Source organism: Atractosteus spatula, chromosome 8 (assembly GCF_055471065.1).
Source record: "Atractosteus spatula isolate fAtrSpa1 chromosome 8, fAtrSpa1.hap1, whole genome shotgun sequence".
In the NCBI taxonomy this organism is placed as follows: Eukaryota; Metazoa; Chordata; class Actinopteri; order Semionotiformes; family Lepisosteidae; genus Atractosteus; species Atractosteus spatula.
The window spans coordinates 30,009,510-30,026,272 of NC_142713.1; the positions used below are offsets into that span (position 1 = coordinate 30,009,510).

The window sequence follows — 16,763 nt, forward strand, 5'->3', positions numbered from 1 at the left end:
CTTACGTACTGAACCATTTAACATCACAAAGATACTGACAGTGCATAAGATGGCGACGATCATTCTAACTTGAAAATATTGAAAAAAATTATTTTCATACAATTTGCATTTTGTACTGTATCTGCATACAGTATTAAATGCTGAAGAGAACAGACATTTGAAACAGATTTAATGCTTTTAACTGGGAAACAGAAGCAGCAAACGGCAAAAACGTGACAAAAACTAAAACCTCAAAAATGTCGAACTCTATTCTCTAGATATCAAAAACATAAACCACAGTAAATTCACTTCTACACATATTTCACTTCAATAAATATACATTTCTCCACCTCTCCTTAACCACATTAATTTTATTTTTCTTTTTTAGTAACATAAACATTATTATTGTTTTCAAAAATATGAATAGGAATTTGTAAAATAACTCACTAGGTACTCTTTCCATGGGCCCAATGTGGATTTAGTTGCTGAGGTTGCCTAACAATTTAGGGCAAGTGTGTGTCATTTTTCCCCCAGTTATACACAAAGACAGCCCATTTACTTTAGATCTGTGACAACATCAAACAGGGAGACTGTGATTGGACAGAGGTAGAGAATCACAGACAGTGGTTATATGCAAGATCGCTATGGTCCCAGATCTATATTTGACATCCCTGGTTTTAGGTGTCATATTCCCAATTAAAAACAAAGTAAGTGTAATGTGCTAACAACAACGGCAATCACAGCCTTTGCTTAATGTTATAGATCAGTGGCCTGATCAGGGATTCACCACAGCAAGACATATCTGAAGAATAAATGATATTTTTAAACACACAAAATAAATATATAAAAAAATCTATATTGGGAGATGTATTTAATTACAGATTTGATTGAAATTGACAGCCTTAGTGACCTCCCTGTGCACTTGACATGATTGATTTTTTTTGCTTCAAATGTAGTACTGCAGACTATTCAGTGTGTGAAATACTTTTAAAATTGCAGCTGCATCTGCATGAAAGTCATATAGATATCGGGGAAAGAGGAGAACATCGTCACCCCTTGGCAGAATGGGTTAAAGAATAAAGACATACACATTCGGAAATGGAGATACGTTTTTAATGCCGCAGCTGCAGTTTTGATCAGTTCTGACATTGCCTTGTCTACTTGTGGCCTCCCACAGAACAGCTGAGGAGCATTGCATGTATTTAGTAACAATGGCTTTTCTTTCTCTCTGTCTATACTAATGGCATAGTGTTTCACAGTTTATGTAGTTTATATTTCTCTTGAATGCATGACAGTGCTTTGCCCCCCACTGTTTTATCATACAGCTCACAGTACATTAATGCAAAATAACCTATTTGTCAGTGACACTATATAATACACAGCTGAGGCAGTGAGGGGTAGCTTATGTACAAAATGTAAGTGAAATTATTCTAAATTTTATTCAGTAAATTGTTCCTAGTTTGCCGTTTTTCTTAAATGAAAAGATTGTACTGTTTTTTTTTCTTTTCAGAAACTTGGAATGTTGAGTACTGAGTCCTTAGAAACAGTAAAATAGTCTTGCTGGAGGACAGAAGCTTATGTTTAAACTGTAGGCTCACCATTATAGTTGGATAGTGGTTACACTATGTTAAACGTGTTTTATGTTCATAATCGGTGTACATGCAATTATGAAGTAACTTTTATAGACTGTGTTAAACATCAATGAACAAAATAATAAGAATGATTTTGAAAACTAGAAAGTGCAAATGGTTTTGAAGGGTTTCAAGTAAGTCCTTACCCATTAATGTGTGTATAACAATAACTTGTACAATAATTGAATCTGTCCTAACATTCACTGCAGCAATTGAATCTATCCTAACATGCAGTAGCCTGGTTTGGCAACCTTAACATACACAACAAAAAAAGATTGAGCTGGATTGTGAAAGTAACCAGCAAATTAGTGGTGCAACCACTCCAGTTTTCAGACATCTCCATCAAGCAAGTAGTGTGGAAGGTCAATATAGTTAATTGACTGTCGTGACCATCCCACAGTGAATCTGAGCTCCTTCACTCTTTCACTCTGGGTGCTGATGTAGACAACCTAGATTCAAGTGCAATAGATCCAAGTTATCTTTTAATTCCACAGCTATTTAACCTGTTTAGTTTGGATAATTAATTGTACAAAATGTTACTTCTTTCGTATATTCTTTTTCACATCACACTCGTATTGGTCTCATTCGTTAATGGGTTTGTGTTATGTTCAATGTATTGTGTTGTGTCCCTAAGCTGCCTGCAAAAAGCAAATTTCCCATCTGGGACATTAAATGTAACTATGAGTTAAATGCAAGTAAACTAAAGGGATGTTAGGATAGTAAAATTTAAATATTTTAATATTGAGGATTTTTTTTCCATAAGACCTGTTAGGTTTCAACAGTTTATAAAAAAATAAAATAAAAGAGTTTTGCATTTATATGGGTCTGATATGTTTTCTATGAAATGGTAGAATCGAGGCACTGGATGGCAAATGTCAGACTGCGATGTCATGTATTTTCATCGTTTAGAGTTTCCAGGGGCTTTGAGAACTATAATATTAATGGCTTCTAAATTACCCTGTTGCATCCATCTTCCTCCTAAATACATTTTCCTTAAGAAAACAACTTGCTTGTCATTTGCCTTAGGTCAAGCAGATTAGTAGTAGTGTAAAATGTCCAGTAATAACTACATAGTGCATATGGTTCTGATATCCGGGGTCTGTTCATAAAGTTATGTTTGAGTAGATATTTTACAGCACAGTGCTGTTATTAAAGTCCTTTATTGTCTTATTTTTAGTTCCATTTATTTTTTACTACAGAGTAAGGAGCTAACTTTTGTTGCAGCAATGGATGTTCTTATTTTTTAAACCTACAGAGATAGCCTTTTTGTAACTCCAAAATGGTCATGGCGCTTCTGTGAAACTTGTAAGAAATTCCGAACAAAAAAATAAAGTATTTAACCAGCGATCGGTTTATTTTGTGTGGAATTACTCTTTATTATGTGAAATTTGGGGCAGCACAATGGTTAGCATAGTTGCCTTGCAGCGCTGGGGCCCTAGGTTGAGTTCCTGGAGTGCTATCCATGTGGAGTTTGTATGATCTCCCCATGTTCACATGTGTTTCCTCCCACAGTCTAAAGATATACTGGTAGATCAAATCACTTCTGGGAAAACTGGGGCTCTGGTGTGAGTGTTTGTGTCTCTGTGTCCCATGATGGTCTGGTGTCCTACCCAGGGTGTAGCCTGCCTTAAGCCTGTTGCTTGCTAAGCTAGGTTTTGTCTCTCCCGCTGCCTTGAACTGGGGGAAGCAGTTGGAAAATGGAAGGATGGGAAATCTGAAAAAAAGAACCTGTTGAACAGTGTAAAAAAAAACAAAACTTTGCTTTCTCTGTTTCCAGCTGTTAGTGTGAGTGAACACCTCTCCACCCCGACAGCAATGAGTGTTCATCTGAAACACGTGGGACCAGCCGACACCGTGCAGGAGCAGAGAGATCGCTGGCAGAGAAAGCGAAACCGCGCTGCTCGCGAGCTTGTGGAGACTGAGCAGAGATATTGTGAAAAACTGGAGCTGGTGACAATGGTTAGTTTTTACATATTGTGTTTTTTTTCTGCTCTTTTGGAGGTGCTGAAAACAAGAAGAATGTTTTTATGCCTGTTTTGGATGACGTAATCCTTTCCCGGAGAATGAATCTTTTTCGTGAAGAGCTATGTTGAATGGTGCATTTGAGATGAATCTTCCTCATTTAATTGTTGCTATCTGTAGAATGAAGAAGCACCAGATTTAAAATGACTGTATACTTCCAATGAACATTTTTTAAAGTATGTACATGTAGAAAAGAATATACCCTGTAGAATTTATTATATCACAAAAATCTTATATTCATAAATTATTCAAAAATAACCCTCCAAATAATAATCATTGGTAAATAATGAAGTTTGCATGTTTAAATGGTTTTTAACAAATGTTTGGGAGGAATTTCAGCAACCAAAGCCTTCCTCATCTCCACTATTTGTACTCTCCAAGACATTGCTTCGTAAAAGCTTAAAATACCACAGTAAGCCTCTGTCTCTTGCTCGCAGTCGTATTCCTTCTTTTCCACTCCACCACATCTCCATATTTGCTGCTACCCCTTGGTTAACTTCTTATTCCTGGCTCCTCAATAAACATTCCAACATTCATTTTCTTATTTGAGGATATTATTCATTATGAGCAGGGATTTTGAGTAATCTCATTTCTGTCATTAAAGTGATCTTTAGTAATTTGTAAATTAATATTTTGGCCCTCTTTGATCATAAGGATAGATCATGATATATTAATTGCAAATAAACAGAAATATGAGTATAAAAAATTCAAGGCACTATATTATGAGCAAACAAACTGAAGGGTGTTACATTTTTTAATGAACTGAATCATCCCAGAGGAAATATAGAGCAGCAAATAATTCAAAATCAATCATTTGATTATTTATAATCAAGAAGTTCTTGTTATTTTGAAATGATGTTGATAATACTCATTAACATGGTGATAACTGTTGCTAACTGTTAACATGGTTGAGATGGTTTTAGTCATTCCAGCAATTACATACAAAGATGAATGAGGTAGAAATAGAAACTCTACAGTATGTTCATATGTTCAGTAAACTTTGAAAGCTACAGAGGTCAGTGGCTGAGATGGGGAAAAAATGTCAATGGGTCAACACCCTGATCACTCCAAAAAGGTTACTTGTATGGAACTGAAGAATCAACCATCTCAGATCTTGCATGGGGTTTTCAACGAAGCCTAGTCAAAACGAGAATGTTTTTGTCTAATTGCAAAGTGTTAGATCTGGGAAAGCCAACATAGTTCATCACTCAGTCGGCAACATCCCCCATCCCAACTGTCAAGCATGACGGTTTTAGCATTATGTTATGGTTCTGCTTCTCATCAGTGGGGAAGCTTGTAAAGACTAATGAAACATAGATAGAGATAGCTGTGCTGGAGTGCCTTAAGAATATAAAAGTAAATGTCCTTGAGTGGCCCAGTCAAAGTCCTGACTTGAATCATATTAATAATCTGTGGAAACACTTGGAAGCTGCTGTTTGTAAGAGATCCCCACGAGAGAGCCTGAGCAAATCTGTGTAGAGGAATGGTTAAGAATTGCACCAGCGCAGTGTGCAAGGTTGATGGAGGCTTAACCAAAAAGACTTACGGCTGTGATTACTGCCAAAGGTGCTCCCACCGAATATGGAGTTACTGGTTTGAATACTTATACAATCAAAAATATTTCATTTTTTTCCTCTTTAGTTTTTGTTGACATTTCCTTTAACTTATCTTACCCTTAGAAATCTTCAGTTTGAACATTCAAATTTTGAATAATTCATTGGGTTTAAAAAATGTTTGTGCATCATATTATTTTATCTTATTTTAACCATAGGAAAGACTTAAATACTTTTCCAATATATTATACGTCTAATATGTCATTGTACCATGTATGGCCCATTCAGTGTTCTTTGTGCATATGCACACAGTAACTCATTACATGACTGCAGATGAGAGGGGTTTTGGATCATTCCCTCCTTCTTGAAGTGATTGACCATGACCATAAGTTTCTATTATAGGTACTATATGATTGAAAATGAACATATACATCTAGTGTTTGATGTACTAACGTCTGTTCTCGCAAATCTTTGTGTTTATTTTGTACCACATTTTAAATTGGTCCACACAACTGGGATATCAAGACTTTTAAATGCTTTACACTTCATCTGCAGTTCTTGTGTTGATGAAATAACTTAATGGAAATCAGTAGACTTTATACAAATGCAGAAAAAAGATGAAAATTCATTTTTCCTTCCTTTTTTGTCGTCTTTCAGTATTTTGTTGAGATTTTAAAAGCGAAGGGAACCCTGAGGCAGGACATTAGAGAAAGCATCTTCAGCTCAATTAAATCCATTCATTCAGTAAACCAGTAAGTATCATTTAAATAATTTATCGAATATTTATTCTTTGGAGAGGGAAAAAATAATTGGTGACTTACATATTAATGAAGTAATGATGAACTCGGAGTGCATGCCTTGTTTTATCTGTTTGAGTAAACAAGATATTTTAAATCGATGAGGGCACTAAATCCAAATTGTTGAGTACAACATATTACCCTGATGTACAGTTTCATTTTAACTTCTTTGTCTTAGGAGGTATTTTTTATGGTACTTTTATTTTTCCTCCCCAAGTAGAATTGGGAGCCAGCATTAAATACGTTAATGTTGACTTTTTGGTGCTGTCTTAAAATTGATTGGTTGCATTTATTTTTAATACCACAAACCAAACCTGTTTTTTTGCACTAAATTGGTGGACTTCGGAAAACACAACCCTTTATGCTCCAAACCTTTCACCCATATAAAGAGTATTATACAATGTATAAAATTTTTTCTCAGTGTTCAAAGAGCACTGTAGGGCAAGTGAAAGTTCAAAGAGGAACAATCTAAGAACGCATAATCAATTTCCGAATGAAAAAGCCAGAAAAGAAAATGAAATCTGTTGCCGTTGTAGATTTAAAGTTCATCAGAGGAAGAATGCTTCATAATTTACAAGATAAGACCGTTCCATCTAAAAATAGTTTAGGAGGTGTAATACTGGTATGATAGTAGTACCAGTATTTTGTGGAAATTCTGCACATCTAAAAAGTCTTGTATTTGATTTGAGGTATTTTGTAAAATTGTATTTTGACAATCGGATATTGAGATATCAAAGAGCAACCATATTTAAGAGTGGGACAGTTGATAACCATCGTCTGTGAGGTCTTTAATACGAATTTTAGTGTTATGTTTTTAACGTGGGTTTGAGTACTCATTTCAAGTATTTTGGTTCAAAACTGCAAATTTAACAGCTTAAATATTTCTTGCTTTCCTAGTCTATCAAGAAGACAGCTACACTGTTTAAAATCCCGTAGAATTATTTCCCTGTTGATGTATTTATTGTTGTACTGAAGAAATGGGATTTAATTACACAAAATAATTCAATCCCATTTCATCAGTACAACAATAAATACATCAACAGGGAAAAGGCAGTTTTGACCTGGGTAAAACACTGCAGAATATACATATAACATTGATATGTTAAACTGCTCATCAGAAATGCAGTCCTAGACTTTCACTGATAAATTTGTCCTTCATTAAACCATTTACAAAAACATGAAATATTGTTTTCACAAAATGACAGCTTATGTTACAGTAGAACACGGCACATCTGACCATTACTTAACCACCCTGTGATCACCCAAGCCTAATGCAGTAGTCTTATCTCCATAATGAGGTGCCAGGAGCCAATTGTTCAATTTAGCTGAGTTACTAATGGAAAATGGAGCAGCTGCAAGTTTGGAACTGGGTGTCGGGCACTTGGATTGTATGAAGCAAAGCAATGGAGACATCTGAAAAGGATGGTTAAAATGCAGCCTGGAGCAGACCCAGAGTAATGTAGTTATATTGGTTCAATCTTTGATTAACTTGGCAATAGGTAACGCAAGAATTTAAAATTTAAAAAGTATAGGTGTATAGCCTTTTCTTTATGTTTCAGTGGCCAGGCTATAAGGAATTCATATATCCTAATATGTTATGTACCAAAAATATATGGATGTGTTCATACTGAAATTTCGTTTAGCTTGGATTTGAATTTAGGAAAAAACTGAAATGTAATGCATATTTTGTAAGTTCACCCTGACACTTTAGAGAAATATACACTTGTCAGTGTCCCTGGTCTTGCTCTGGACGATAGATTCAGTAATGGTCAGTCATGGTTAGGCCTCATGATAATGTGCAGATAATATGCTGATATTCTAACTAGGGTTTTAGGAAGAGAGAGCAAATTTTATTCTATATTTTAGACAAATATGCAAAGCTTAGTGTGTCTGTCCTACCCTGAATGTTTTAGAAATAAGTAAACATAAGTTTAAAGTTTTGAACGATTAAAGTAGGAATCCTTGTCAAGCATTAACTTAATTCCAAGTGAAACTGGCCTTATTTTGGCATGACCATCTCATGAAATTCAGTGCATACATGCATCCTGTGGAGGACAGATTTTAAGCAAAATTGTATACAAACATTTCAAATGCCTTTTGATGTATGATCATAGTGCTTGTTTTTGTAAACCCAAGGCTTTCTTGACGACATTGTAACTTTTGTTCACACGTATTATATTCTTGGTTACACAGCCGTTGTAATATTCTATGTCTGCTAACACTGGCAGATGACCACTGAGAAAATTATCTGGCGTAAATCTGCACTTAAATTTGACTAATGCCAAAATAATCATTAGACCAGCTTTTAATGTGACGATTTCTAATCTTATGCAAAATGAACTTATGTCTGAAAACTTCATCACATTTAAAGTGATAGATGGCTGTGCACTCGAAAGGTTTAAGCATTAAATTAAGCAGTATAAGACTGACGGGTCTGCACCAGGATGAAGACAGGATGATGCTAAGAGAAGCTGCATATTCACAAGCAGCAGACATACACCTGCAGTAAAGCCCAGTTTACATGATTCTAAAATCACCACATTAACAATTTCTTTCGGAGTGTGGTGAAATGTAACCCTACCTTAACCATCCATTGGTTTTTATCCCAGAAAACCCTCTCAGAGGTCTGTTGCTTTCACGTTTTACGGCACCAAGTGCCTTTTGTAAAATTTCAGCCTCTGATGACCTGTGTCTTTCTAATTGTGTAGAAATTGACCATGTCAGTGTTTGTTGGATTTGTCTGTAGCTTTATCCACTAAGATGATGTTTAAGGACAAATGAACAGGGCATTACAAATAAACACATTCGAGAATACTTCCATCAGTGCACATTAATCAAAGAAATAATCTTTTGAAAAATATTTACATTAAAGGGCAGTTTTGATATCAAGAGCATAGAGTTTAATTTATCACTACACTTGGGCTGTATTTTAATGTTAGTGGTTTATGATAATATTTGTATCCTACAGGTTAAAGTGTATAATATTGTGCAGGAGGAGCATTATTTACATTATCCTAACTTTATAACAGATTACATGGGAAAAAAAAAAATGTCCTTTACCTGTAACTCTGTTTGTAATCTAAAATGTATTGGGTTTCCTGGATGAAATCCTGTCCATGTCTTGAGAGGTTGCTGGATCTTCTCTGTGTTTGACCAGCCCTTATTTGTAATCCTTTGCAAACCATGATTTGAAAGGATGCTCTTAATTTTTTGTATCCAGTAACATGAAAATTGATACACTGAATGGGCCTTTTTTGTTGGTCATATTAAAATGAACAGTGACATATTTGACAGTTCCACATTTCAGGCAATGTTTGAAGACAAATAGATTCAAGTGGAAAAAATGAGCAGTTGTTGAAAAATTACTTTTTTACAGACTTGTTTAGAACAGAAATTCTAGAATACACTGACTAATAATGTGATACTCTTCATTATATTAGCTTGTCAGGGCAAATATACATGCTTAGCTGTTTGTGTGCTGCTATAGTCTGTGGTTGTAAGATCCATGAATAAATATGTTTTTATCTTCAATGTATTTTAAACATGTATAAAGTATGAAATAATGTTCAGAACAAATGCATAATTCTCTTACACTGTTGAGATATGCATATTTAAGTGTAAATAAAAAACAAACCTGGATTTTTATGCACAAAGAGACTTCTTTATAAACTTTTTTGTCTGATTTTGTCTGAAACACTGTGAGATTTATTTGAGATTTTTTTCCTTTTTTTCTAAAGTCTAGTCTAAAGCATTCTAAGTTGTTGATCACACTGCAAGAGAAAATTCAGAAAATGAGCCAAAACATCTCAGAGTGAAATTCATAAAGCATTAAAAATATGAAAAAACAACTGTCACAGAGGCATGCTCTAACAAACATCTTACCTAAATAGAAAAAAAAATCTATTTTTAATTTCTGTGATTTATTTTGTATTTGCTTACTCACGCCCTGACCATGATGTTGAATTAACTTTAATGAATTCATCTCTTAATAAACATTGCAAAATTAGAAAGTCTTCTGATTTGAATATATTGATTTGATGATACCATACATCATCATTATAGCTGTTTATTGAGTTTGGGGACCAGGCATGATAGCAGGCAAGGATAATTGGGTTTCTGCTCTGTAACAAACTATAATAAAGTACTTGAAAGTGCTGTCACTTTATCGGGTAAGTAGCACAATTTCAAAAAGTATTTGAAAAATAAATATTCTGAAAGAAACCGTCTAGGGGGTTTCTTAATGAGAATAAATGTGGTTTGAAAATAGATCAAATAATATTCTGCATGTCAGAAAGAGATCCTTGTCACTGTGAAAAATATTGAATAAAATTAGAGCATAATTGAATGTCTTAAAGGTACCTAGTTTGAGAAATAGATTTTTTTATAAAACTTTATGTATTGATTTCCTGAATGTTAAATTTGCGAACTGGGTTTGAATTGCTTACTGAAAATGTGGTGGGCAAATATGCATGTGCCACAGGTCAATGACTTGGGACATGGAATATGTTTCTCATTTTTCCCTGCTTAGAATCTTACCTTGTTAAATATCTTTATCTTTCCTTGAACAGATAACCAAAATGCTACAGAAACGGATGTGGAGGATACTTCTTAACACGTGCGAGGGAATTCTATCATGTCCCCCATCATTTGTAAAAGCTGTTCTTTTGGGCATGGCTTCTTACTGCAGAACATTTAGGAAGCGTTTTCTTCTATTCAGATTCATTTCAGGAAGCCTGGTGTGCTACGCACACCCCCTTAAACAGTGTAAAAGTATAAGTGAAACATAATATTAAATTCTAATGCTTATGCACTAAATCATTCTTGTCAGAATTGCAGTGCTTAAGTCAGACTTAGTTATAGATGCAGATATTGATTTCCTTGTGTACAGTACAATCAGCAGCCACTTACTACTTTCAGTGTCCTTTGATGCAACTGATGTGACTGGAACGGTACCTATTTTATACACAACAACATGCAGAAAATTGTCCAGAAGCTAAGTGCAGTTCAGAGAGCGATCTCGCAAAGAAAGAGAATATAGGTGAGGTAATGATATTAACACTATTAACGTAACAAAGCTGCAAACTGAACAGTTTAAATTATATCCCCCCTCCAAAGAAAATAATAAACTAACTTTGTGCAGCTTAAACTGTTTAATTGCACTTGATGTTCGCTACTGTACTTAGTGAACTCATTCCACAGCTGCAGGGTGTAATTTCAGAATACACACAAAAAGGACAAATGTGGTCTTGGGAAACAGGTTTTCAGCTCCACTGCAAAGTAAACCTTTGCAACTCCATCAAATACAGTAGTTGGCAATCACTCCTACTGTTTACCAAAGGAGTCACGCTAAAACAGAAACTGACAATTACTCCATCTACCTTGTACCCAGACAAAAGCAACTATGCCAACAGAGCAAATGCTTCATTAAGCACAAGCAAACAGTATCTACAAAGTCAGTACTGAATAATAATTTAAGGAATTTTACAACTGGATTTAACCAAAAACAAACAAAATAACTGCAGAATGGCATTGTTTTGTCTGAACCCGTCCTCCTTATTTCTTCTGAATTTGTAGAATATTAAAAATTGAATGATATTAATTTGATGCATGCATTTGTTAGCAATCCTAGATGCATCATCCCAAAATTCAAAGAATCATCTTGCCCAGAATTCAAACATCCACACCAGAAAAACACACACAATGTGTATGAATAACTGTATGATAATAAAATAGCCGCTAGCTGCATGAAAAAAAAAAAAAGGAAATGCTGTTTTCAGTGGCCTCTGCCCTCATTAGGAAGCTCTCGGTTCTGATGGTATCTCTTGATTATAAACAGAGCCTACCTCGGCTCACAACTTCATTAAAATCTATTTAAATCAACTTCACTGCGCGGCGCACCTACTTTAAACATGTAAAATCCCAGGGAACATTGTTAGGAATAGGGGTGGTGATGTGTGTATGTTTTTCACATTTTAGATAATAAGCTCATTGCAGGTGTCAACAATCTGATGAAATCCCCATTTATTCATTTCATTGTAACAGCCCTGACAGCCAGGTTGATTGATTTTTTTTTTCTTTAATGTATTTTTGTTCTTGAATGCAGCAAACACTGTCACACTGTAAAGTTTGTTGCAGTACCCTCAGGGCAGGACCACTGCCTGTAGCCCAATAAATACCTCAGCCCTCAGCAGTCATTCTTCCATGACTACATTTTGTGGAACATTTCAGCATTCCTGTCTTAGATAAAAAAATATGTAAACATTTCTCTCTTTATCACTCTTTCAGAGCAATTCAGAAACACTGAGTATTACAGCTAGGCACGTTAAAGCCCCTTTTTTCCCCACATTTACACAAGTGTGTTCATTTCTTTTTTTAAATTAGCAAGACTTCAAAACAGTTGGCTGGCTTCCTCATTCAGTTGGTTTGTAGGTTTTACTTTTTTTCCTAATAAGAAGAGCTGGCTTTACATGACAAGTAAACTGATTTGTTAAGAAGATGAAGTGAAACTGTGTGTATGTGACTTGTTTTAATTATAGAGTCGGGGCTGGAAAGGGGGGCGGGATGCGATGAATCCATTTTTGAAGAGGTTTATGCCGCAAACATTCTTTTATTTTGCACAACTTTCTTTCTAGTGTAAGAATGGGAAATTACATTAAAATCATTTGCGCCAACTCAGGCACATAATTGTGAAAGGATTTTAGAACTGACATACATACAGTATGACAGTATTTCAGATAAAGACATTCTAACTGATTGTTTCTCGAACTTTTGGTTTATCTTGGTTTATCTTTCATGGAGTGAAATTGCCACCTAGACTTTTAAAATTCTTAGGAATTTAACAGAGGTCCTACATAAAGGACACTGGCTATGATTCAAACATACTGGCAAAAGCAGCAAACTGTACAATTGAGGAACAATACCTAATGGGTTCCGTGATTGTTCACCTAAACTAATAAAATTAAATAGGTGGAGAACATGCACTGATATTCAAAATTGAGCGTGATGTACAGTGAGTAATATGAAGAATCTTGTGTCTACCACTTCAAATCAGAGAAAAAAAAATAAAATCGAAGCTTACAGATTCACCAAATGACACGCATTTAAACCAGAATTTTGGGTGGTGAAAGTCACGATGACAGTCTTTTGGTTTAAATGGTAACATACCTGTGAATAAATCCCTATGTTGTGTCTATGACATCAACCTTAAGAATTCTTTGATGCAGAATCATGAAAGCTCAGAGCAAGATGAGAAGGATGTGTTTCTGTATAGGGGGATTATATTGAAATATTGACATTGTAAGCATGAAAAAGAGTACTAGCATTGCAGGCTTATGTTTATGTGTACTTACTGGAGCACTGTTCTACAATTGTTCATTCTTTTTGTTACATACAGAAGATTTATTTTAAAAACCATATGGCCCTTGAAAATGGCTGACACAGAGATAGATGTGTGCTTCATAGTAGATTTTTCTTCAGTGTTCGGTGTAATTGGTATAGGTTTAAGGAACATAAATTGTTCTATTGAGGTTTGGAGCTTACTACTATATTCAGGAGGTGTCCACAGTGCTTCAGTTAGTCTATCATTTCCTATCTTGTTAGCTTTTTAATCAAATGATGATGTCATGACTCACTAATTATCTTAGATTTGGGAGACTAGGAACTCTGTTTTTCTTTTTCCTGAGTGTTTTTCTTTTTCCTTTTTCATTTTGTTTAACATTGCCATCACTCAGGACATTGCTGGCCTATTTGGAAGAGGGGAAGTTTGGACTGGGCTTTGAAACTTTCTGCCCTCATCTGCATTTTTACATCACCTTTGTGGACAACATTGAGACGGCCTTCAAAGTTCTTCAGGTAAATCTGTGTAACTGAGACGGCTGTGTGGTCTGTCAAATTTGTGAGTGAATGTGCACAAACGTAGACCATGTTGGCGCTGATCATGTGAAATAAGGAGCAGCTTATAGATTAGCTCTAGATTTAAAGTAAGTTTTCACTACCTTTTTCCTTAAGGCCCACCAGATCCAATGATTATTCTGCTTTGAGCCATAGAAAGCCTGTTGGTACTCTTTTTTGTCTTGTTTCAATAAATGTGGTACTGTTTTTTTTTTTGACAAAGCCTTGAGGAGGCTTGAAGAGGCTCGTGTTTTCATTACAATAGTTTTTTAATTGTGATAAGAAATGGCTTTTGATTTCCAAAGTTAGCAGTCCCATATACTTTAATTTAAGCCTTGCAATTCATAGAAATTGTAATGCAATATTTTAAAAAATGGTGGTTTACATTTCTCCTTTATATTGTAGTGCTTTTTAATTAGTCTTTATCTGATAGCTTTAGAAGACCTCTTCCATCTTTTGTCTCCAAGCCAGGTTGTCAATTAGGAAGTCTTTTACCTTAAAAAATATTGAATCCTTGGTTTAAAAGTATTTTATAGCATTTTACCATGTAAAATACACATACATTATAAGGTGGAACCAACCATCAGTTTTGTTTTGAGCTAATTGCAGTGAATGTTATGGTGTGAGATTACCTGTGGTAATTCATAGTTTAAACATAGTTTAAAGTGCACTAATATTATGTATGGTAATGATGGCAAGGAGATTGCAAAAGCTTCTTTGAGAGTGGTGCCAGGTTGTTATATGGTTAAATGGAAATTATTTATTTAAACATACTGGATGCAAATTAAGAGTTATCAGTACCTTTCTTTTTGTAAGTGAGAGCTCTCCCAGGGCCACAGTGGTTCTGTGAAACACTGAAAGACATGGCCATTTGTGGCTGTCATATTATCCTTCCAATGATGAAGAAAACTGCACCTTTGTAAATATTTACATCATTAATGAGATTTTAAGTATGGATAGATACAGTAGCTGCCATGAATTTGTTCTTTTAACTTAGGATGTGTAGAATTTTAGATTCATAGATGGACAAAGTGACTTACGCACGCTTACGCCATGATAAACTAAATTGATTTTGTAATACCAAAGTTAAACTCTGTTCTTGGTCATTTTTACACTATGGGAACAAACTTCCATTGTAAGTTACTCTTGGGAATTGGAGTGCTTTGAAGAACTAAAAGACTGGGACATTTTAAAGCATTTTATTTTCGCATACTGAATTTCAGCAAAGGAAAGGTTTCTGTTGCGACAAGAAACCCCAGATTTTTCAACTCGTATTTGTTTTCTAACAGCCAAATACAAATAAAGTGTTTAGTAGTCCTTTAAAGCTCATTAGTGTTGTCATTCATATGCTGTTTCATCTCACAACAGTGTACTTTTTCAGCCTCCCTCTCTCCTCCAAAAAACCTCCTACACCTTGTTGTTCACAAGATCCTCCTTCAGGAGAACCAAAGGTAGTGTGAATAGGTCTGCACACATTGACTATGAAGTGCCGGATCTACCCTACACTGTGGGCATTTAAAATAGGTCACTCCATCTCTCTTGCCATTTTGATTATGACAACCAGATGACACCATCTGGAAATGGATTTTGGAAAAGAAAGGCTAACTGTCCGATTAAGGCCTGCACTGCATCCAATTAAAATTGGCTTAAGTGGCACAACCTTCATAATTTAGTGTGTGTCTATGAAGGATATGCATGTTGAAGGGGCTTTCCGCTCATTAGTGCTTGGGCTGTCAGATGCCGGTACCTGCTCTTTGTTAATGAATGGTGAGCTAGCTCTTTGTGAGGCTACGATACTCGCCTGAAACACCTTTATTATGAGAAACTGTCTTATTTCCTCAAACTTCACGATGAGTAAAATCAGGGAGTCACCTCTTTGACATTTCCTAACCTCTGTACTTATTTATCTCTTTGAGACCCTGAGCTCCAGAGATATCACTGTCTTAATTAAGAAGAAGGATGTGACCATGGTAAATTGACTGATTTCATTGATTAAGGACTAGCTGTACAAGTAACATTGATTTTACCAGTGGGTCTACATAAATGTAATTGTTGGAACATGGGGCTGCATAATTACAGCGGTGTGACAGAGAATAGTTGGTTTGTCCTTTTCAACCTTCAGTCTCATTGTTTTGCATGATAATGTAACCAAGCTCAATTAGCACATTTTAAATGTTACCAAATGTCCCTTTTGTTGGCATCCTGCAACTATCAGCAGATGATATATATTAAAATATGCATCCATGCATTAGTATGTAGCATGGATAGTCAGTACAGAAATGCATGTATTTTTTAAAAGCCCGGAATTCAGATTGTCGGTATATCATAACACTTGCTTAAGCAGTGTTGGCTAGGCAAATAGTAAATTTTGAAATAGGTACTAAGGTGCTATGTCCTAAAAGACCTCTATGGGTCTGCATTAATGTTAAAACGTTTCCCCTTTTCTATTTTATTGCGTCAAATTGTTCAAAGGATGTGAATCACAAAACTGTAAGTCTTCTCTGGTTCATTTTCCAGTGCCTCTTGTCTTATAGTAATATTTGTAAGTGAAATCTAAGGTGGATCAAGTAAACTTGTCCTTATTTAGGTAACGAAAATTCTCTGGATTTGAAGGAAGTCAATTGCATGTAATGTATGTTGTTGAAATCCTCTGATAATCAAGATATTGCAGAATGGAACAATGTTTTGTTGTGGGTTTCTTATACAGCTTAAATGAAATCACCAGAGCAATACCGTGAAAAAGTTTGTGAAAACTTAATTATAATGCTGTCTACAAAAATCAAAGAGCATATACCAGTGTCCAAAAAACAGTTAGGTCTTATTTTAACACAGCGGCACAGAACAGACTGATAATGAGAAGTAAAAATGCCCTTAACCAACAATATACTGTA

General features: G+C 35.2%; 1 protein-coding gene across 1 annotated transcript in view; it reads left to right on the plus strand.

Moving 5' to 3' along the window:
* Positions 1-16,763, plus strand: part of arhgef39 (Rho guanine nucleotide exchange factor 39) — an 82,863-nt gene that overhangs the window by 22,933 nt on the left and 43,167 nt on the right. Inside the window, exons 3-5 of the mRNA XM_088923859.1 lie at positions 3,388-3,569; positions 5,843-5,937; positions 13,713-13,833. Of these exons, the coding sequence (XP_088779985.1) occupies positions 3,388-3,569; positions 5,843-5,937; positions 13,713-13,833 (398 nt within the window). The remainder of the gene's footprint in view (positions 1-3,387; positions 3,570-5,842; positions 5,938-13,712; positions 13,834-16,763) is intronic.